The sequence below is a fragment of the Rhincodon typus genome, chromosome 29, assembly GCF_021869965.1.
Source record: "Rhincodon typus isolate 14 chromosome 29, sRhiTyp1.1, whole genome shotgun sequence".
In the NCBI taxonomy this organism is placed as follows: domain Eukaryota; kingdom Metazoa; phylum Chordata; class Chondrichthyes; order Orectolobiformes; family Rhincodontidae; genus Rhincodon; species Rhincodon typus.
Window position 1 is genome coordinate 6,693,346 of NC_063360.1, and position 22,098 is coordinate 6,715,443.

General features: G+C 39.2%; 1 protein-coding gene across 1 annotated transcript in view; it reads left to right on the top strand.

The window, feature by feature from the left end:
* LOC109935489 (lysine-specific demethylase 4B-like) overlaps window positions 1-22,098 on the top strand; it is a 112,525-nt gene that overhangs the window by 920 nt on the left and 89,507 nt on the right. Inside the window, exons 2-5 of the mRNA XM_048613895.1 lie at window positions 2,669-2,865; window positions 9,485-9,720; window positions 13,404-13,837; window positions 21,828-21,948. Of these exons, the coding sequence (XP_048469852.1) occupies window positions 2,669-2,865; window positions 9,485-9,720; window positions 13,404-13,837; window positions 21,828-21,948 (988 nt within the window). The remainder of the gene's footprint in view (window positions 1-2,668; window positions 2,866-9,484; window positions 9,721-13,403; window positions 13,838-21,827; window positions 21,949-22,098) is intronic.

The following is a 22,098-nucleotide window of genomic DNA, read 5'->3' on the forward strand; positions in this document are numbered from 1 at the left end:
TGGCACGAATCTCTGACTTTCCTGCTGCTGAGATGCTGTCTGACAGTCTGTGCTTTTTCAGCTTCACATAAATTAGCATCACTTGGCTCTCGTTTCTCATTTCCTCTTGAGATTTTCTTTGGAGCTGGTCTAGATTTAATCCCTCTTTTTGGTACTGTCACTGCTTTTATTCAGGCTTGGCTGTTTGTTTCCTGAACATAAAGTGTTTGCTTTCTGTAATGCTTAAAATTTTTTTTTGTTCATTTGCGGGATGTGGGCGTCACTGGTTAGGCCAGCATTTATTGACCATCTCTAATTGCCCAGAGGGCAGTTTAGAGTTAACTACATTTTTGTGGGCCTGGAGTCACATGTAGGCCAGACCAGGTAAGGATGGCAGTTTCCATCCCTAAAGGACATCAGATAATTACCTGGGTCTCTGGATTAAGAGTCTGGATGCATATGTAAGGTTTAGGAAACAAGGAACGGAAAAGGCTCTAGAGGGATACACATTATCCAGGAAGGAGCTGAAGAAAGAGCTTAGAGCTAAAAGGGGGCATGAGAAAACCTTGGCAGGTAGGATCAAGGAAAACTCCAAGGCTTTTTACACTTACGTGAGGAATAAGAGAATGACCAGAGAAAGGGTAGGGCCGATCAAGGATTGTAAAGGGAATTTGTGCACAGAGCCTAAAGAGATAGGAGAGGTCCTTAATGAATACTTTTCTTTGGTATTCACAACTGAGAGGGACCTAGTTGTAGACGAGGACAGTGTGAAACAGGCTGGTAGGCTGGAGAAGGTCGATGTGAGTAAGGAAGATGTTCTAGGAATTTTGAGGAAGTTGAAGGTGGATAAATCCCCCGGGCCTGATGGATTTATCCAAGGATTTTATGGGAAGCGAGGGAAGAGATCTCAGGGCCTTTGATCTTTTCGTCCTCACTGTCCACGGGTATAGTGGGGGAGGATTGGAGAGAGGCAAACATCATTCCCTTGTTCAAAAAAGGGAATAGGGATAACCCTGGAAATTACAGGCCAGTTAGTCTTACATCAGTGGTGGGCAAATTATTGGAAGGGGCTCAGAGAGGATTTATGATCACTTGGAAAGGCACCGTTTGATTAGTGATAGTCAGCATGGATTTGAGGGGTAGATCATGCCTCACAAACCTGATTGATTGATTGAATTCTTAGAAGAGGTGACCAAACACGTGGATGAAGGTAGAGCAGTGGATGTGGTATACATGGATTGAAGTAAGGCGTTTGATAAGGTTCCCCATGGTAGGCTCATGCAGAAGGTAAGGAGGCATGGGATAGGGGGAAATGTGGCAGATTGGATTCAGAATTGGCTGACCTTAGAAGACAAAGGGTGGTAGTGGACGGAAAATATTCAACATGGTGCTCAGGTATGAGTGGTGTACCACAAGGATCTGTCCTGGGTCCTCTTCTATTTGTGATTTTTGTAAATGATTTGGATGAAGGACTGGAAGGGTGGATTAATAAGTTCGCGGATGATACGAAGGTGGGTCGTGTTGTCGACAGTGCAGAGGGCTGTTCTAGGTTACAAAGGGGCATTGATAGGATGCAGAGCTGGGCTGAGAAGTGGCATATGGAGTTTAACCCTGAAAAGCGTGAGGAGATTCATTTTGGAAGGACAAACTTGAAAGCAGAATACAAGGATAACGGAAAGATTCTTGGCAGTGTGGAGGAGCAGAGGGATCTTGGGGTTCATGTTCACAGTATCCTGAAAGCTGCCACCCAGGTGGATAGAGTTGTTAAGAAGGCGTATGGTGTGTTAGCTTTTATTAATAGAGGGATCGAGTTCAAGAGCCGTGAAGTTATGCTCCAGCTATACAAAAGCCTGGTTTGGCCACATTTGGAGTATTGTGTCCAGTTCTGGTTGCCTCATTACAGGAAAGATGTCGAGGCGTTGGAAAAGGTGCAGAGGAGATTTACCAGGATGTTGCCTGGAATGGAGGGAAGGCCTTACGATGAAAGGTTGAGAGCGCTACAGCTTTTCTCTTTAGAATGACGAAGGATGAGAGGTGACTTGATAGAGGTGTACAAAATGATCAGAGGTATGGATAGAGTGGACAGCCAGAGACTTTTTCCTAGGGTGGAGGTAGCTATTACGAGGGGGCATAGTTTTAAAGTGAGTGGAGGTAGATACAGGGGAGATGTCAGAGGTAGGTTCTTTACTCGGAGAGTGGTAGGGGCATGGAATGCATTGCCGGGTAGGGTAGTGGAGTCGGCTTCATTAGGAGCATTTAAGCGGCAATTAGATAGGCATATGGATGATAATATAAGGTAGGGGTGGAGGTTAGATAGACCTTAGGATTCGGGTAAAAGTTCGCCACAATATTGTGGGCCGAAGGGCCTGTACTGTGCTGTACTGTTCTATGCTCTATGTTCTAAAAGTCCAGCAATAATACCACTAGGCCGTCACTTGCCCCGCCGCAATCCAAGTGAAATGCAACTTTGTTCCTTAACCAGTGTTTCAAACTTGTCTAATGTTGTAGTTATGTGGAAATAATCTTGTGTAGCAGCTTCCAATTCATTAGACTTTACTGACGTTTGCATTATTAATAAAGCTTTAAGATATCTCTTAGATTCAACATACTTTGTCTACTGAAGATAATTGATCTGGTGTGCACTGTGTGTTTAATCCTTTTTTATATTTCTGCTTCCTCCTTTTTATAGTGTACTTGTAGGAAGGATATGGTGAAGATATCAATGGATGTATTTGTGCAGTTCCTTCAGCCTGATCGCTACGAGCTATGGAAAAACGGCAAAGACATTGTCACTATTGACCACAACAAGCCAACCGCTCTATCAAGTCCTGAGATGGATGACTGGCTGGAACGGAAAGCATCATTAAAGGCAAAAAGTATTAGAAGGTAATGGTTGTCCCTTGACTTCTTTTATATACTTTTAGAATTCGATGTGGTAAGGCAATAATTTTGCTCATTCTGTTTACCTCAAACAGATTTAATTTGAACTTCTTCACACCTCAGAGTTCATCCAATTGCTTTGGGCTCTGATGAAGTATTCAGGTAACTGTAGACTGATCTTCAATCCCTTAGCTTAAACAATCACAAGGATTGATGTTGGATTGAACAGCTCTCTGTAGTGTTACTGACACTACGTTCTAACATTTAAAAATTTATCACCAATTCTTATGTCAAACTTTGATCCTGACTTATAGGATATAATATGGCTTAGTCTTCCCAAATGAACCTTTTCCATTTTTACTCGCCATGAGTGAGGGACATCCATGAATCAATAGGGATGCTTGACTTCTTCAGGAATGCTTTAAGAAAATGTCTAAAGCCTTTCGGCTGTTTTCCTGGGAGGTTCCTGCCACAATCAGATTCTGAGGACAGACATTGCTTTGAAATCTGTTGTCAAGCATACAAATGGCATGGCCTTGGCTCGTCGGCCTGATATATTGCCTCAGTACCTGATTTGTTGGCTTGGGAGAGGACTCTGGTAAGGGGTAGGTTTCTCATTATTAGCTTAGAAGATCTAAAGTGAATTGGCAAGTTAGGCTAAAGGATAGGTCAGTTGAGATGCAGTGGCAGGCATTTAAGGCGGGTATTTCATAACACACTAATTACGTATATTCCCTAGAGTAAGAAAAATTATAAGGAACACACCGATCCCTGGTTAACTAGAAATGTTCAACTTTTCAAACATAAACAGAACCTGCAAAGACACATGGAAGTTCAGAAGATTAGACCATACAAATGACCAAAAAAAGAAGTGATGGAAGGAAAAGTTAAAGTACAAGAGAAAGCTAGCCAGCAGTATAAAAAGTGAACTTAAGTTTCCATATGTATTTAAAAGAAGTAGTAGTAACAACAAAATGAGTGTTTGTTCAAGAGCAGCTGTGCCTGGAGAATTACTAATGAATTACTAATAAAATATTGAGATGGTGGATGAACTGAGCAGATGTTTGACATTGTTTTTCACTGTAGAGAATACAAGTAATGCCCCAGAAATAGCAATGGATCACAAAATGGAAGGAAAGGAGGAATTCAGGAAAATTATAGTCATCAGATGTGCTACTGTGTAAATTTTTGGAGCTGTAGATTGACAAATGTCTAGGCCCTCAGGGTCCTCTTAAAATAAGTGGTTAATGAGATAGTTAATGCATTAGTTTTAATTTTCCAAAATTCCCTCTGTTTTGGAACATTCCATTAGATTGGAAGACAGCAAGCAGGAAACCATAGGACAGTTGGCTTAGCATCTTTCAAAGGGAAAATATTTGAAGATACTATTAAAGAAGTTATAGCAGTGTGCTTGGCTAAGTTCAAGCTAAAAAAGCAGTCAGTGTGGTTTTGTGAAAGGGAATTCACATTTAGCTAATACATTGCAGTTCTTTGAGGTGCTGTGGATTCACAACAGCCAGTGAATGTACTGTATTTAGATTTCCAAGACATTGGATAAGGTGGAATATCAAAGATTATTACAGAAAATAAATGTTCATTGTGTAGGGGACAGCCTATTGGCATGAAAAGACAATTGGCTGACTAACAGAAAGCCAATAGTAGGTATAAACAGTTCTTTTTTCAGGGTGTCAAGATGTAATAAATGGTGTCCCACAGGAATGGTTGCCTTGAATATAACTGTGTTTATAATCTGTACAATGAACTTGGGTGAAGAGTCGGAAGATACGTTTGCAAGATGACCGAACGAAATGTAGGAAAATGAGATGTGAAGAGGACATAATGAAGCTACAAAAAGACATCTTAAAAAAAAACGCAGGAGAATCTCAGGTCTAGCAACATCCGTGAAGAGAGAAACAGAGTTAAAGTTTTAAGTCCAATATGATTTCTTCAGAATTGAATTGGTGAAAGGCAGAGTCAGCACATGGCAGGCTTAATACATTTGCTGTTGCCATTGAAATAGTATGTTAATTCATGTTCACTGCATGGAGATCATATAGTACATTGGCCAAAAGACGCAAGATTGCTTAACTGCCATGTTTCTGCTAACATGATTTAGATCCACCAATAGGTGTACATAAGTAACATCAACCATTTAATGTATTTGCTTTGGTTCCTTCATGTTGTGGAAAGTTAGCTATCATCAATTTTTCTATAATAGCTATCAGCTATTCCAGTTATAAGGAAGAACTGTAGGAAAAGAGAGAGCCAGCCATGGATGTCTAACGAAATAAAGGAAAGTATCAGGTTGAAAAAAAAATACCAAAAAGCAATGAGTAGTGGGAAACTAGTAGACTGCGAAATCTTTAAAGGCCAACAGAAAGCCACAAAAAAGTTATAAAGAAAAGTAAGGTAGATTGAGAGTAAACTAGCTCAGACTATAAAAACAGGCATCAAAAGTTTCAACAAATATGTAAGTCGTAAAAGAGTGGCGAAGGTAAATATTGGTCCTTTAGAGGATGAGAGGGCTAATTTAATAACTGGGAATGAAGAAATAGCCGAGACATTAAACAGTTATTTTGTGTCGGTCTTCACAGTGGAAGACACAAATAACATGCTGAAAACTAATGGCAAGAAGGTTATAGCAGGTGAGGACCTAGAAACTATCATTATCACTAAGGAGGCAGTGCTAGGCAAGCTAATGGGGTTAAAGGTAGACAAGTCTCCTGGCCCTGACGAAATGTATCCCAGGGAACTGAAAGAGGTGATGGGGGAAATAGCAAATGCACTAGTAATTATTTACCAAAATTCACTGGACTCTGGGGTGGTTCCCGCAGATTGGAAAACAGCCAATGTGACGCCACTGTTTATAAAAATGGAAGTAGACAAAAAGCAGGTAACTATAGGCCAGTTAGCTTAACTTCGGTAATGGGGAAAATGCTTGAATCTATCATTAAGGAAGAAATAGCAAGACATCTGGATATAGATTGTCCCATTGGGAACACCCAGCATGGGCTCATGAAGGGTAGGTCATGTTTAACTAATTTAGTGGAATTCTTTGAGGACGTTACTTGCATGGTGGACAATGGGGAACCTGTGGATGTGGTATATCTGGATTTCCAGAAGGCATTTGTCAAGGTGCCACATCAAAGGCTGCTACATAAGATAAAGTTGCACGGTATTACAGGTCATGTATTGGCATGAATAGAGGATTGGTTGACCAGTAGAAAGCAAAGAGTAGGAGTAATTGGGTGTTTTTCTGGTTGGCGGTCAGTGGCTAGTGGTGTGCCTCAGGGATCAGTGTTGCGACCGCAATTGTTTACAATTTACACAGGTGATTTGGAGTTGGCGACTAAGTGTGGTGTGTCAAAATTTGCAGATGACGCTAAGCTGAGTGGTAGAGCAAAGTGTGCAGAAGATACTGAAAGCCTGCAGAGGGATATAGATAGTCTAAGTGAGTGGGCAAAGGCAGATGGACTACAATGTTGATAAGTGTGAGGTTATCCATTTTGGTAGGGATAACAGGAAAATGGACTATGTTTTAAATGGTAAAAAATTGCAGCACGCTGCTGTGCAGAGGGACTTGGGTGTCCTTGTGCATGAATCGCTAAAAGTAGGATTGCAGGTGCAGCAGGTAATTAAAAAGGCAAATGGAATTTTGTCTGTCATTGGCGGAGGGATGGAATGTAAAAACAGGGAGGCTATGCTGCAGCTGTATAGGGTCCTGGTGAGGCCACACCTGGAGTACTGTGTGCAGTCTTGGTCTCCTTACTTGAGAAGAGATATACTAGCACTGGAGGGGGTGCAGAGGAGATTCACTCGGTTGATTCCAGAGTTGAGAGGGTTGGATTATGGTGAGAGACTGAGTAGACTGGGATTATACTCACTGGAATTCAGAAGAATGAGGGGAGATTTTATAGAAACATATAAGATTATGAAGGGAATAGATAAGGTGGAGGCAGGGAGGTTGTTTCCGCTAGCAGGTGAAACTAGGACTAGAGGGCATTGCCTCAAAATAAAGGGAAGCAGATATAGGACTGAGGTCAGGAGGAACTTCTTCACCCAAAGGGTTGTGAATCTGTGGAATTCCCTGCCCAGTGAAGCGGTTGAAGCTACCTTGCTAAATGTTTTTAAGGCAAGGCTAGATAAATTTTTGAACAGTAAAGGAATTAAGGGTTATGGTGAGTGGGCGGGTAAGTGGAGCTGAGTCTCAAAAAGATCAGCCATGATCTTATTAAATGGCTGGGCAGGCTCGAGGGGCCAAATGGCCTACTCCTGCTCCTCGTTCTTATGTTCTTATCTGTCTACTCACGGGCCTGTATGGCAATAGTGTGGCTCAGATCATGTATTCATGTGGAGTATTGCAAGTATCGACTAGATTCCTGCAAGGTAGTGGAAGATTGTCAAGATGCTGTGCAAACACCCCTGCAGTCAATTCCAAAATTTTTTTTTAACATATTGACTATAACCCCAATATGACCTGCACTTGTATTTCATAGCACAGTTGCTTTTGCCGTCAAATTGAGTTTATTATCCTCAAGTTATTGGTTATAATTGATTGAGTGGCTAACTCAGATGAATTTGCAAAATAATTTTCCCTTTAACTACGGGTGAAAAATCCCATCTCGGTGAAAATAGATTTATTTCATTAGGATAACCAATTGAGCCATGCTTGTAAGAGATATTTCCTTATGTAAATTAGGTTTGCCTTTGGCTGAAATGTTGCTAGACTATCAATACATGCATCATACATTTAATGTAAGAAATCTTGAATAGCATTTACTGTAGTGGACAAGTAAACAACCTTTGCCCTCTCTATTAAGTCTCTTTTGACCTATTGCATTGGAAGCTGATGTCTGTTAGAGATCCCATCAGTGCAACTGCACAGCCTCTTAAACCCTTAAGCAACTCTTTCCCCTCAACCCCGTTGAGATTTAAGTATTGTTAATGAGGAATGCGACCTTAAAGGGAAGCATATTTTGGAATTTATATATTCAGTATCAAATCTGGTACAGAAAATGACGTAATTGAATTTAGAAGAAGGAGGCATGGAGTTTTAAACTATTCGAAATCTGAGCAGATAAAACTGCATAATTATAAAAGTTGATTTCATTTTCAGATCAAGTATTTTGAAGTAAGTGTGATTTATCGTGTTTTTTTAAAACATGTGCATAAACACATGCTGTACCTTTCTGTGGCAGTTTAGTCCATAACTACCATACAAGTACAGTAATTCATATTGTGCAATATATTTGAATGAGGTGCCAGAGAGTGAGTTGCTTTTATTGTGCATCTTTCGGATCAGTGGTACAGCATCTGAATTTTTATGAATAACTATGCATCTGTGAGCACTTGTAGTTAGAGTTTAATCTGCACGTAATAATAACTAGTAACATTAACTTAACCACTTTTACAATAAATTTTGGCCCAATATCTCCAGTAAAAGATATTCTACTAATTATGTGAAGCAGTGGAACATTATGATAGAAATTAGCACTTCTAAATATCAGATACGGTATTCAGACATTTCTTGAGCCTCGTATGCCTTCATGTAACATTAACAGTGGCCTTATTTGGTACCTGTCTTATTTGGTGAAAGAAATCTGTCAATAATATACTCCGAGAAGAGCTCACAGCAGAATGGTAGGTGCCATATCGTTGCAACTACACACTTAGACCATTTCAATTATGATGTGGTCAAGACTAAATCCAAAAAGTTACAGGTAGCAGCATGGATGTAATAATAGTTTGGGGTGCATGAAATAGACCCCATGGGACAATTGTTTTATGAGAAAATAATATTGGGGTGCAAGAATAGAATATAAATATGAATGTTCCATGTGGTGATGGATAGGTAATGAGTTCCTTATCTCACTGTACATCCTTAATGCAATGCAGCTGTACAGTGGGATAGATCATCTCTTGGAATCAACATTGTAGAGTGCAGCTTGCATTTATAAGTTATTTAAAATGAGTACTGCGTGTGAAGGAAGTGAAAAGGTTGTAAGTAGAGTCATAGATGCCTTTTTGTTCAGCTTCATTAATAAAGGTGCAACTTGAATTGTCATCAGAACAGACACGGGCTGTTACACCATCAAATTAAGCTGCTATTTGTCACGACCTGATTAATTTGGTCAATCCTGCTTCTCACTCCACTTCTCTTTAATTGCTTGGAAAAGAGGAATGTCATAGAACTAATTTTAAATGACTTACTTTGACAAGTTGATTTACTTGTGCTTTAATGAGAGTTTATCGCAATACTTTACACAATGTTCCCCGAACTTGTGAAGAATCTTTTTCTAGACTCCTGTTGTGTTCTTTTTGAGATTACTTCAACTTTGTGCCATCTCATTAAGCTTTCACGAGCCAGTGAAAATGTATTTATTGCTTTCTTTTACCATCATGATCCTTCCAAACCTTGAAGAGGTTCAGCAAGTGACTCTTCCATCGTGTGAACAGTACTGAAGAGAGACTTCTCAAATATCTTTTCAGTAAACCCAAAATTGTAAGTTGTATTATTGTATAAATGCTTAATTAGGGTGCTCTAGCTGTTCAGTGGAGACAGTTTCTTAATTTTGCTTTGTAATTTACTTCCCTATCCTCCCCCTTCCCTAAACATGTACTGCAGATCCCATCGGCGAAGAACCCAGACCAGGAGGCAGAAAACAGAAGACCAAAGAATACTGAGTGAACCAGCTGCTGAAGAAACTCCTGGAAAAGATGTGACAGAAGATGACACCAAAATCAAAGAGGAACACAAAAGAACAATGGACACAGAAGAGCACAGCAAACCCAGCAAAGTTACAATCTTGGAGCTAGACCAAGGTGACTTCACAGATGATTTATTTAATCACCATTTTTCAGGTATGTGTATGAGGCCGCTATTAGATGCTTGTATGTTAGTGAATTCACATGTTTTTCTCAGTAATGTTGTATGGAATGGAATAAGGCGCAGTGGTAGAGTTACCTGAAGAAAGGATATACCTATGATTTCAAAGTGCATATGTGCGCGTTTTGGTTCACTTTCCCCACCATCTACTTTCCCCTTACCAAAAAGATCTTGCTCCATTTTCAACTCTGCTACACTGAATCCTTAAGTACATCTCCCAGAGGAATTAATACACATTATAACTTGAAATCTAATAATGTCAAAACATAACATCATTGTTTTTCTTTTCTTCAGGAAAGCTTTTAGCCCGTCAACATGAAGAAGGTCAATGTTGTAGATTCAAATTTTTTTTTAAGCCATATGTCAGCAACTACCATTCTTGTGTTGAGTACACCTCAGATTATCTGCAAGATACTCTGCTATTCTTCAATAAAGGCTTCTCATTCCACTTGAGACCATTTCTACTAGACTCATACATCTTAATTTTTTTTCTGAATTTCCAGGAAATTTTGAATTAGCAGTAACTCAAAGGCAATCTTTGTGTTGTCTCAAGCATTATTAAATCTAGGTATTGGATTTGTGTACCTACTCATTTCACTTAGTGCCTAGTAATGATAGTCTTCAAAGCTTGTTTACCACCTACCAGGCACAAGTAAGGAGCGCAATGGAATACTCTTCACTTATCTGGATGAGTACAGCTCCACAGTGCTCAAGGTTATCCAGGAGAATAGCAGCCTGATAGATTGGTACCCCAACCACAAGTTTGAATATTCACTCCTTCCATCTTTGAACTTCACTGGTAGTCCTGTGCAGCATTAACCCTGTATGCTGCAGCAAAACATCAAGATTCCTTCGACAGTACTTTGCGTCTGGACATCTAGCATCTGGAATGAAAAAGGCAGCTGATCCTTGGGCTGAGCACCACCTGCAAGTTCCCTTCCGAGTATCATGATTAAAAATTACTGCCGCTGGGTTAAAATGCTGAAACTCCCTCCCTAACAATACTATGGGTGAAGCTGTAACAGTATGAAAACACTACCCACCATGCCTGTGCATGAGGAATTAGGAATGGGCAATATCTGCTTGTTTAGCCAGTGATGCCCACATCCCCTGACTAATAAATATTTTAAAAACATTTTACAAAAAGAGACTCTCACATTTTCATTCCTATCAGTTTGGGTTAAACTTAACCTAGTCTCAACTGTTCAGGCACTGGACAGCATATAACAAAATGTTCTTAAATTCTAAGCTTTAACAAACTTAAAAATGTGAAAGCTTTAAAGTAGGAAGTCTGCAATGCTGTCCATTTGGTGCATCAAAGAATTGTCAGATAATGTTTGAATCCAGCCCCCATTCCCAACTTCTAGATTCTCCTTAAAGCAAAGATTAAAGCAAAAAAGCCTCAGAAATCTGTTATTTGTTGTGTTTAGAAAGAAATCTCAAAGCATAGTTCAAAATTACACAGTTAACATTTTCAGCTTGGAATTTTATTAACATTCTTGTTTTTAGGTGCAATATAATTTGCACTTGAGTGTCTGTGGTCTGATATTTCTAGGCTTACTGAACTCAAATAATGTTATTCTAATATTTTGTCACATGTTCCAAACTCATTGGCATCTGGTAAACCACCTTGAAACTTGAATTCAGAGACTTGAGACAGCATTTACACCACCCTTATTTAAGGACATTGTCATGACATTAAGTAGAATTGTTCACTTTTTTCCAAGAAATATGATTTTAAATTGAGTGGCCTCTTGAGAACTGTTTCTAAGTATTAATGCCCCAACCATTAAATATGCCCTTCACAACGGTGGTTGAAGTCTGTCACTTGTTTATTTTATTGGATGCAGTGAGATGTAATGAATTGTAATAGATCTAAATGACCTTACCCTTAACGAGTAGGGTATTCTGATCAAAATACAGTGTAACCTTTATTACCTACACTTCAGTGCTAGAACTTTTTGGGACAAAGATCAATGACAATTTTTTCTTTCATATTATAAATAAACAAACAGCTATGTTGTTTCTTTTGCAGCTGCTGTAAATAGGACATTACTGTATAATGCGTGAGACGAAATCTGAGAAATGTTCATTTTCCAGTTGCATTCTTGGAGGGAAGTCTTGGATGTGTTATATCCAAGACCAGATTCTGCATTCCTGTTGTCATTGTCCCAAGCCCTAGGCCTGTTCGATGTCAGAGACCACAATTGGAAATATGCACTTTTTGATTCTAATTGATCTTGGACTGGCTCAGAATGTCATTTATTTGCCACATTATCTGATGGGTAATTTTCTTACTTATGTGCCTTTGCTCTTGAAAATTGATACCTACTTTCCCTTTCTGTAGGTTACTTCAGTCTCATTGCTTGAGCTTTCATAAATGTAACTCAACTGTAGGCATATAACTTACTGAACATAGAACACGGAACATTCTACTCCATTGAACAGCTGCATTAACTGTGTTTGTTCTTTGGAGTTGATGGACAGAGACTGTGCAACACTTTAGTAATCCTTCAATTGATAAACTTGCATGAGTGCGCTGGCAGTGAAAGAATTTTGAAGAAAATTCATTAAGTTGTTATGCCAGGAAAAAGTGTATCTGCGTTAATACGCATATAAACAAAGTGAAGTTATTTTTAATAGGTTTGCTGTTTCAAATTATTTGGCAAACCACCATTTGAGCACACTGTTCCATGGGTGAATGTTTTACTGCAGATTGCCAGGAAATTGTCAGGCATTAGAAATTCTCCTTTTGAAGTTGATTCATTATTGTAGATCTCTTGTCCCGTATTTTTAGTATCTCAATCGATATTTTTGAAAAATTCACATGGCTCAGCCTTTTTCTCTTCATCTGGAATTTCTTTCATGGTTCAGTTTCCCACAATTCTTGGTCAAGGACTTTGTCCACTGTACGCTTGTATATACTGAGCACTCGCATAGCTATCTGGAATTGGGTGATTGGAGAAAGTCTTACTGAGAAATTCCAGTGGGGATTGGAATGGTAGATTGATCTGGTAGAAAAGTTCCATATGACAATAATTAATACAAGAGTAATTACCTTACTTAAAACCACCTTATGCTATGAGATTTCTTTTTAAACCATTCAGCTGTACATATGGTAAGGCAAGTAAATTGTTAAATTTACACACTGCCTTTCATAACCTTAGGATATTCCAAGATGCTTTTTTGCCAGTATAAAAAATGCAGTTGCCAATTTACGGATTGTAATGACCAAATGCTATACTCAAATACTGGCTAGTAGTTCAGGCTGTCCTGTTCTCTTCATTAAAATAAGGGTTAAGCTCTTGTCATCTCAGTAGGATAGGAAAGCGAGGGCTGTTTTAACAGCTCGTTCAAAGAACAGAAGTTTTAACAATGCAGTATTCCTTCAATACAACACTGGAATGTTAGACTATAGATTTAGGTGCCTAATTCTCTAAAGTGTGACTTGAACCCGTGACCTTCTGTTCGTGTAATAGAGCCCTGACACTGAACAACAGCCAACCTCTAAGATAAATTGCTTGATTTTTCCTTCTCTGTAGAGCAATTTTGCATCAGCATATTTCTACTGTCTGTCATTTTTGATTGCATACTATTATAGAGACTATCCTACAAGGAGATCTTAGAAAGTCTGTTTCTTTTCTCTTTCTGTGAACAGCTAATGGCAAGCCACTGAAAACATATTCACGTTCCTCTAAATCCAAAAGTGACAAGAAAAAGAAACGTGTGGAAACAGACACCATAGCAGCAATCTCAACTGACGGTACTGAACCTACTGAACCATCCAAAGCAGAATCATCCCAGGCAGATTCTCCATCTGCATCAGCAAGTATGCAATCAGACAGTTTTACTGCTGAAGATGAATTTAAACCCAGAGCTAAAGCTACCATGATGTATGTGCTACCTAAATCAAAGAAGGTGGTGTTCGACAAGGAGCACATGTCCTGTCAGCAGGCTTTTGAGCAGTTTGCCACCAGGAACAAACTACCAATGTGGAAGGAATCAGAGATGAGCAATGACGGAGTAACCATGGAGGAGGAGGCGAGTGACCATGAAAGTGTGGATGTCAGTTTTGAAACTACTGAAGTGCAGGTACGGCATTGACAATGAATTTCTTTAATGGGTTTATATTCGATTATTCTACTGTGATAAGAAACATCTATACTACTCACAATAATAGCATGTATCCAGGCATTGTCAATCATTAAGAGGATGAAGTTCAATTTAATACCCTCCTAGCTATGAAAAACACAGACAAAACTCATAAGAATTTAAGAGAATGACTGACTACCATTTTTATTTGTATAGATGTGCTGCCAGACTGCCACTGTTTTTATATTCAGAGCTGTTGTGACTGTGTTCTATTTTTACACTGAATGTTGTTTTGAAGGCTGGAAATCTTCATTTTATCAAGGTAGAAACAATTAATCCTCTCAACACCGAAGTTTCTATAACAATTGATGCACTGCAAAGCTACCAAGGTGTCTCAGTAAGCGAATGTGTGAATCGTCTGTTTTTGAACAGTAATAAACCAGACGATTCTGGATAATACGACGAGGTCTTGAAGAAGGAAATGGTCATGAATAGCAGAGACAATATAATCTTGAACAAACTGTTTGAGTATGGGATTTTCTTTCCTAGTCATTTTGTTTTTTAAGCTGGACAAAACTATTGTGGTTTCAGTTTAGAACTGAGGGGTGTGCTGCAGTTTTTAACTGAATGTTTCTCCAGTTGTAGGTTTTAACTGAGACCTGTTTGCTCTGGTGGTTTGGATGGGCAGTGGTTAACCCTGTGACACTATGTACAAACACTGTGAGGAGCATTATATGTACCTAGACCAGCAAGGAGGCAATGCTGTGTTTCAGAGATAGTAGGAACTGCAGATGCTGGAGAATCTGACACAACAACAAGGTATATAGCTGGATGAACACAGCAGGCCAAGCAGCATCAGAGGAGCAGGAAAGCTGGCGTTTCGGGCCTAGACCCTTCTTCAGAAATGGGGGAGGGGAAGGGGGTTCTGAAATAAATAGGGAGAGAGGGGGAAGGCGGATAGAAGATGGATAGAGGAGAAGATAGGTGGAGAGGAAACAGACAGGTTAAAGAGGCGGGGATGGAGCCAATAAAGGTGAGTGTAGCTGGGGAGTTAGGGAGGGGATAGGTCAGTCCAGGGAGGACGGACAGGTCAAGGGGGCTAACTCCCCTCCTACACTCACCTTTACTGGCTCCATCCCTGCCTCTTTGACCTGCCTGTCTCCTCTCCACCTATCTTCTCCTCTATCCATCTTCTATCCGCCTCCCCCTGTCTCCCTATTTATTTCAGAACCCCCTTCCCCTCCCCCATTTCTGAAGAAGGGTCTAGGCCCGAAACGTCAGCTTTCCTGCTCCTCTGATGCTGCTTGGCCTGCTGTGTTCATCCAGCTGTACACCTTGTTATCTCCGGCAATTCTGTGTTCCTTCCCTTGTCTGAAGGAATCCAAAACTAATAAAGCAGCAGTCCCTCAACTCTCAATCCGTTATTCTAAAAACAAGACGCCTACCGACTGGACCAAACTAATGAGTATGGGGCTTGCTGTTTATTCATTTTCATCTGCCCTTAAAAAAAAAAATGCCAAAAGGATTACATAATCTGTCCCTTAACATATTCTCTCCCTTTGATTCACTGTTGCTGGCAAATCCTTTTACTGAATGAGTCCTCTTCCCTTAATCTTCCACATTTGACTTTTTTAAAGAAAAACCCAGACCTTTAAAACTCCTCACTCTGAACTTATGTCTATCCTTGCTGTTTTTACTTTATTTTGGTGTTTTTATACACACACACGCGCGCACATATTTCCTATTTAAATGAAAGTTACCTTCTACATGCCTCTTCTACAAAAACAAACCACAGCTACGTTGATGTCTGATTTATTTACTACTTTGAGTATAGTTTCAAAATCATGAGCAGTAATTTTAGGACTAATATCTGGAAACACATTCTCACACAGTATGAACATTGTAAAAAATAAATTTCAGGACAAACCACTGAAAAACCAATTACTAACTAGAATCAATCAAGAAACGCTTGAGTCTTGCTGTGGAGGAGTTTAGAATCATTCTGAACAGATGAGTGGCTGAATTGCCTTCCTCATTCATTGCTACTTTGTCATTTTTTCTGAAAGCTGATTTACCAAAACATACCTACAGTTATGGGTGTTTCAGAATAAAACTTCAATATAGATATGTAAACTTTTAAAATTTAAGATGTTAATCTGGGTATTTTTCCTAAATAAACCTAGCATGCTGTTTATTTTAAGTTAGGGCAGAAATAGTTGGATGCAAAATTGGTTCGGTGATAGTCCTCACGTTTCTTTGACTGAAAAGTTATTTTCAGAGGAATTCTACAGGGCTAAGCATGAGATCCCTTGCTGTTCATGTATCTCACAAGCTCCAAATTAAATATAGAGGGCATGATTAAGAAGCTTACAGATAATGTAGAAATTGCTGTGCCTGTAGACTGTAGGCAGATATGAGTGATTGCTCTGGTGAGAAGAAAAGTAGCAAATGGAATTCAGTTTGAAGAAGTGTGTAATGCATTGGGAAGGTGTATAAGGAAAGGGAATTCGTAGCAAATGAGAGAATACTGTGATGGCGTGCTGCAAAAAGCCTGTTTTTTTTTTATTATTTGGAATGTTTTTTCAAGAAAGTCGGAGTATTCTGAAGGAGGGTTCATTGGTTTTCCAATTACGACATCATTAGGTTTCAGGAAGTGCCCTTGTGACCTGAAGTTGCCATGGTGATGAACAGGCAAAAAGTGAAGAGTAAAACGAGAGCTAATTGCAGTGGTGTTATTTTCGGCCTGTTTCTGTAGCAGATGATTAACAATGCATTCAAAATTAATGTAAGGAGGAAGCAAACAAGGTCTCTGAATGGAACAATTTTCTGGTTGACAGTCTTTAAACAGATGCTGATGTTGAAGTACGTCTATGAAAATAAAGAAACTGTTATAGGTTTCATGCAGTTTGAAAGAGCAGATACCTGAAGACAGGAAGAACAAGGGATTGTGGGTTGGACAAGACCCATTGCAACTGTTTGTGTTGCCATAACCTACCAGAGTGTTTCGAGGTTAGAAAAGGAGTCTTTGGAGATTCTGTACTATCAGGACTACTGTGGTGTGAAAGAGGATTTGGAGATTTGTGTCTTGCGAGTAATAACCTTGGCTGGGACATTTGATAGGCTGCAGGTCAATGTTTGAATTTTATACATTTTAGTTTGTTTGCTGCAATAAAATTTTTAGAAGTGAAATGCTGTCCTGCAATTTTCTTTGTTGGGGTCATGGACATTCATTTGTTTTCTTTGGAAGAAAATTATCATACATTGTACTGTTCTAACAAGAAAAGGTTGTGTTCGGTGATGAAGAAGGATTACAGAATACTTTCTTTTGTTAGATGAGGCATAGAGTAAAGGAACCAGGGAATAAAATGGTTATAGCATAGGAGTTCAATCTTGCTAGCCAAGTTTGACCAAATTGATCACAGTCAACCAGCCTGGTTTAAAATTGAAATGAAACTTGGCAATTAGCTGATAATAATCTAAGTGATGACTTTACAATGATAATACCTTTACCAACAGAGTCTACTTGACAATCAGCACTCTTTCCTCTCCCCACGTCAAATACAGTATAAATGTGGTTTTCCTCTTATGTTGGTATTTTTTGTGAATTGTCCTGATGACTGCAAAACAAAATGCTTTGACAAAATGTGTCCTTGCTCAGCAATCTTTTTATTTATTCGTTTGCAGGATGTGGACATCATTGGCTAGGCCCCAGTGGTTCTTGAGAAGTTGTTAGTGAGCCACCACTTTGAATCACAGCAATCCATTTGGAATAGGTACACCTAGTGTGTTATTATGGAATGGGTTCTTGGATTTTTAACAAGCAACAATGAAAGGATGGTGATATCATTCAAATCAGAGGGGAAGCTTGCACATAGTGGTCCTTTTTCTACCAAGTGATCGAGTCTCAGGTTTTGATATGTATTGACAAAGGAATTTCTGGTCAACGATAAGCTCCCCACAATGTTGTTTGACAAAGTCAGGAATTGTAAGGCCGATTTAAATATCAAGAGGAGAGTGTTAGATTCTCTTTTTTTGGCGGTGGTCATTGCCTGGCACGTATGTGGCACATATTGTTTGCCATTTATCAGCCCAAACCGGAATTTTAGCCACATCACTGAAAGAAATTTGTGATCCAGGAAGCTTTTTATGACAACAGTTTCATGGTCACCATTACTGAAGCTAATCAATTCAAGACTTATTAATTGACTCCTAATTCCATCACCTGCCCGTGAGATTTGAGCCCCATGTCACCAGGACATGGATGAGCAGGTATTTGGTATCCCTTTTCACTATAGAGTAACATGTAACATCCCAGAAGCAACAATAAATTGTGAAATGAAAGAGAAGGAACTCGGAAAAATTGTGATCACCAGAGTAGTGATGCTGAGTAAGTTGTTGGAGCTGCGGGCTGTCAAGTGCCTATGCACTGATAGGCTTCATGCTAATATATTGAGGAAGTTACTAATATCTTGATTTGGGGATGGTTCCATTAGATTGGAAGATAGTGAATGTAACTCCTTTATTCAAAGAGGGAGGCGGACAGAAAGCAGGAAACTACAGGCCAGTTGGCTCAACATCTATCATAGGATAACTTTTAGGAGACATTATTAAAGATATTTTAGCAAAATACTTGGACAAGCTCAAGGTAATCGGGCAGAGTTAGCATGGCTTTGTGAAAGGGAAATAATGCTTGACCAATCTATTAGAGCTTTTTGAGATGATAATGTGTTGTAGCTTAAGGGGAATCATTGGAGATGCCACACTTGGATTTCCGGAAGGCATTTGACAAAGTGCCGCATTAAACATGATTGTAGAAAATAAGTGCTCATGGTGTAAGGTTTAGCACATTAGCTTAAGAATAAGATTGACTGGCTAATAAGAAACAGAGTAGGTGTAAAAGGGACTTTTTCAGGTTTGCAAGGTGGAACGAGTGGTGTGCCACAGGCATGTGTGTTGGGACAGCAACCGTTTACAATTTATATGATGATTTGGATGACTGAACAAAGGGGGTTACCAAATTTTCTGATGAGACAAAGATAAGTAAGAAAAGTTGTGAAGAGGTCACAAAATCATAAACTTGTATTGACAGCTTTAGTCAATGGGCAAAGATGAATGATGTAAGAACTGTGAAGTTGCCTATTTTTGCAGGAAGAATTTTTTTAAAAAGCATGTTATTTAAGTAGTGAGAGATTGCAGAGCTCTAAGATGCAGCAGGATCAGGGTAACCTTTTGCATGAATTGCAAAAGATTAGTATGCAGGTATGGCGAGTAATTAGGAAAGCTAATTTGAAACCATTCATCATCAAGGGAATTGAACACAAAAGTATGAAGGCCATGTTTCTGTTATACAGGGCACTGAAGAAACCACATTTGGCATACTGTACACAGTTATTGGTTACCTTCTTTAAGGAAAAACATAAATCCTTTGGAGGCAGCTCAGAAGGTTTATTAAACTAATATCTGGAATGGGCAGATTCTTTTGGCATTTAGATGAGTAAGAGTTGACTTTATTGGAACAAAATCCTGAAAGGTCTTGGTGCAGTAGATGTAGAGATGTGGATTATGAGAATCTAGGCCAAGGTGATTGTTAACATCAGGGTTTGTCCAGCTAAAACAGTAGTTAAGTGAAATCTTTTTTTCCTCTGAGGGTCATGAGTCTACGGAACTCTTTCCCTGTAAAGGTGGTGAAAGCTAAGTCCAGTAATATTTTTTATCACAGATGAATAGATGCTTAATAAGCAAACAGTTGAAAGGTTATCAGGCTAGGTGAGAATTGAAGTTATAATCAGATCAGCCATGATGGAATAGGCTCAAGGGGCTTCTGACTCACCTTGTCCATATATTGAGCATTAGCCTGGGCCTTTGGGTTACTTATCCACTGATGTTGCCACTTTGCTATCACCTCCCCCTTAATAACGAATGTAATCTAGGTAACTGAACTTCCTTATCCCTGGAATTTTTCTTGTCTGTCTGTTTTGCACCTCTCTAATGCCTTCATATTCTTCCGAAAATGTGCCCTGACGCAAGACTAATACTTTAAATTATTGTTTTATGTAAGTTTAGTATAATCTCTAGGTTTTTGTGCTCTAAATCTCTACTGATTAAACTCTGGATAATATATGCTTTATTAACCACACTCCTAACCTGATAGGTCACCTGTAATGATCTTTACACGTGCACTCAGGCCCTTCTGTTCCTACATGTCCTTTAGAACTGTTTCTTTTACTTTGTATTAACTTTCTGCATTCTGCCAAAATTAATCACTTCACACTTCTCTGACTAAATTTCATGTGCCACTTGTCCATCCCTTTTGTCACTTTCTAGTGATGTAACCTTCAGGCTATAGGCTAAGAGTTGATAAGTAGGACTACACTGGGTAGCATTTTTCAGCTGGTAGAGGATGGAACTTATTGCATCCTTTTATTTTCAAATTTGTTCACTGGGCATTGTTGACACGGCCAATATTAATTGCCTGTCCCTAATTTCCCGTGCTGGTAAGAGTCAATGACATTGCTGTGGGTCTGGAGTTACAAGTATGTGAGATCAGGTAAGAACAGCGGATTTTTATTCCTAAAAGGCATTTGTGAACTAGTATGGTTTGAAACTTGCCATAGTTGCCATTAAGCTAGTTTTATATTTGTATTTCTATCTCTGTTTAATGAATTCCAGATTCCATCAGCTGCAGTGGTAGGTTTCAAATCCTTGTCATAGGAATAGTAATCTGGGGTTCTAAATTGCTAATTGAGCGATATTGCCTCTATGTCACCACAAAACCGCATGCCACCCCCCACCCCCACCCACATGTTCGCTGTTGTAGGTATTTATGTCTCTGAAAGAATTCGATAGCATGATAAAGTTACAACCCTAGATCTTTGCTGTGCTTTCTAATATCCAGTACATGTTGTGCTGAACACACATTCCTGTTGTAAAATGAGGTGCAAGTTCAGTGGTCAATATCTATATAGGCATAATAAAAGCTGGAAATGCTGTAGTCTGGCAACATCTATGGAGAGAGAAGCAAATGTAATGTTTTAGATTGATGAGCATTCATCAGAACTGTCCTTTTGAAATGAAAATGTACGGCCGTAACCTTTCGGGATGAACTGAACCTGGTGCTTTCTAGTGACGTGCATAATCCTATTTGAATTCCAATTTATGGTGACCGGTTTAAGGTACAGAATAATCTAATGGTCTTTGGGACTGCACGTCACTATAATGACTGTGCTGTCTATTGTCTTCTGATTTTAACTTCTGTTTATAAGTTTTATCTTTTGTGCCTTACACACACGATTTATAATAATCAAAGTTTACACTTGTTTAGAAGCCTAAATTTCAATACTTTGTTCAGATGTATTTGTACTAGAAACGTAGTGGAATCAATCTATCTGGCATGGCTGAGTATGGCCTTGGGAAAAAGCAAAAACTGCAATACAACACTTGTCAGTTACTATTTTAGCAATAGTTTAAATTAAGACTTTTTGCATTAATACCAGTAAATGAAGGCCATTTATAAATATCAATGGATGTTTTAAATCGATCAACTTTGGAACTGATATTTGCATGAAAGAAAAGTGTTGAAGATCATTGGTTAACGTAGCTGCCAGAATAGCTCAGTGACTAAATACACAGCTTACTACGATAGTGACCAGAATGGTCCTGGATAAAGCTGCTGACATAAGTCAGTGCGTTTACAATCAGGTGCACAACATTCGGTTTTGGATCCCCATCCCACTTTTTGTTCAGGAAGCATTTGGGAAAATGAATGTATGAACACTGAGCTAAAAAAGGGCATGTGTTGTCAAATCATGTCACACTGTCTAGGTTCACATGAGAACGTCTGCCTCAATTGTATCTATCTTAATACAGCATATGACCTTTTACAGTGTGGCTCTGTGCTTTGTTACTTAGTTAACCATTGAGCAGAAATCTAGGCATTTTAATTGCCCCATATTCTGTAATTTTTCTGCCTGAGTTTGATTGTGTTTTACAGGTGCCCCCAGATTATCCAAAGTTGAAGAAGGAGATCACAAAGAGTCGGCGCCATCCCTTCAGCAAGCCCCCAGCTAGGTCTCCATTGTCTGTTGTCAAACTGGAAACATCCAGTGATGAGGGTAGGTGAATTGCTTCTGGCTCTCTTCCAAGGGAATAAGAATTTCAACACGAGCTTTTTAACATGCTGTACTCAATTAGAAAGTGTTACCATGAAACTGAAGCTTGCATGCTGTTTTATCTTGAAAACCCAAGGTAAATAACCATCGGCT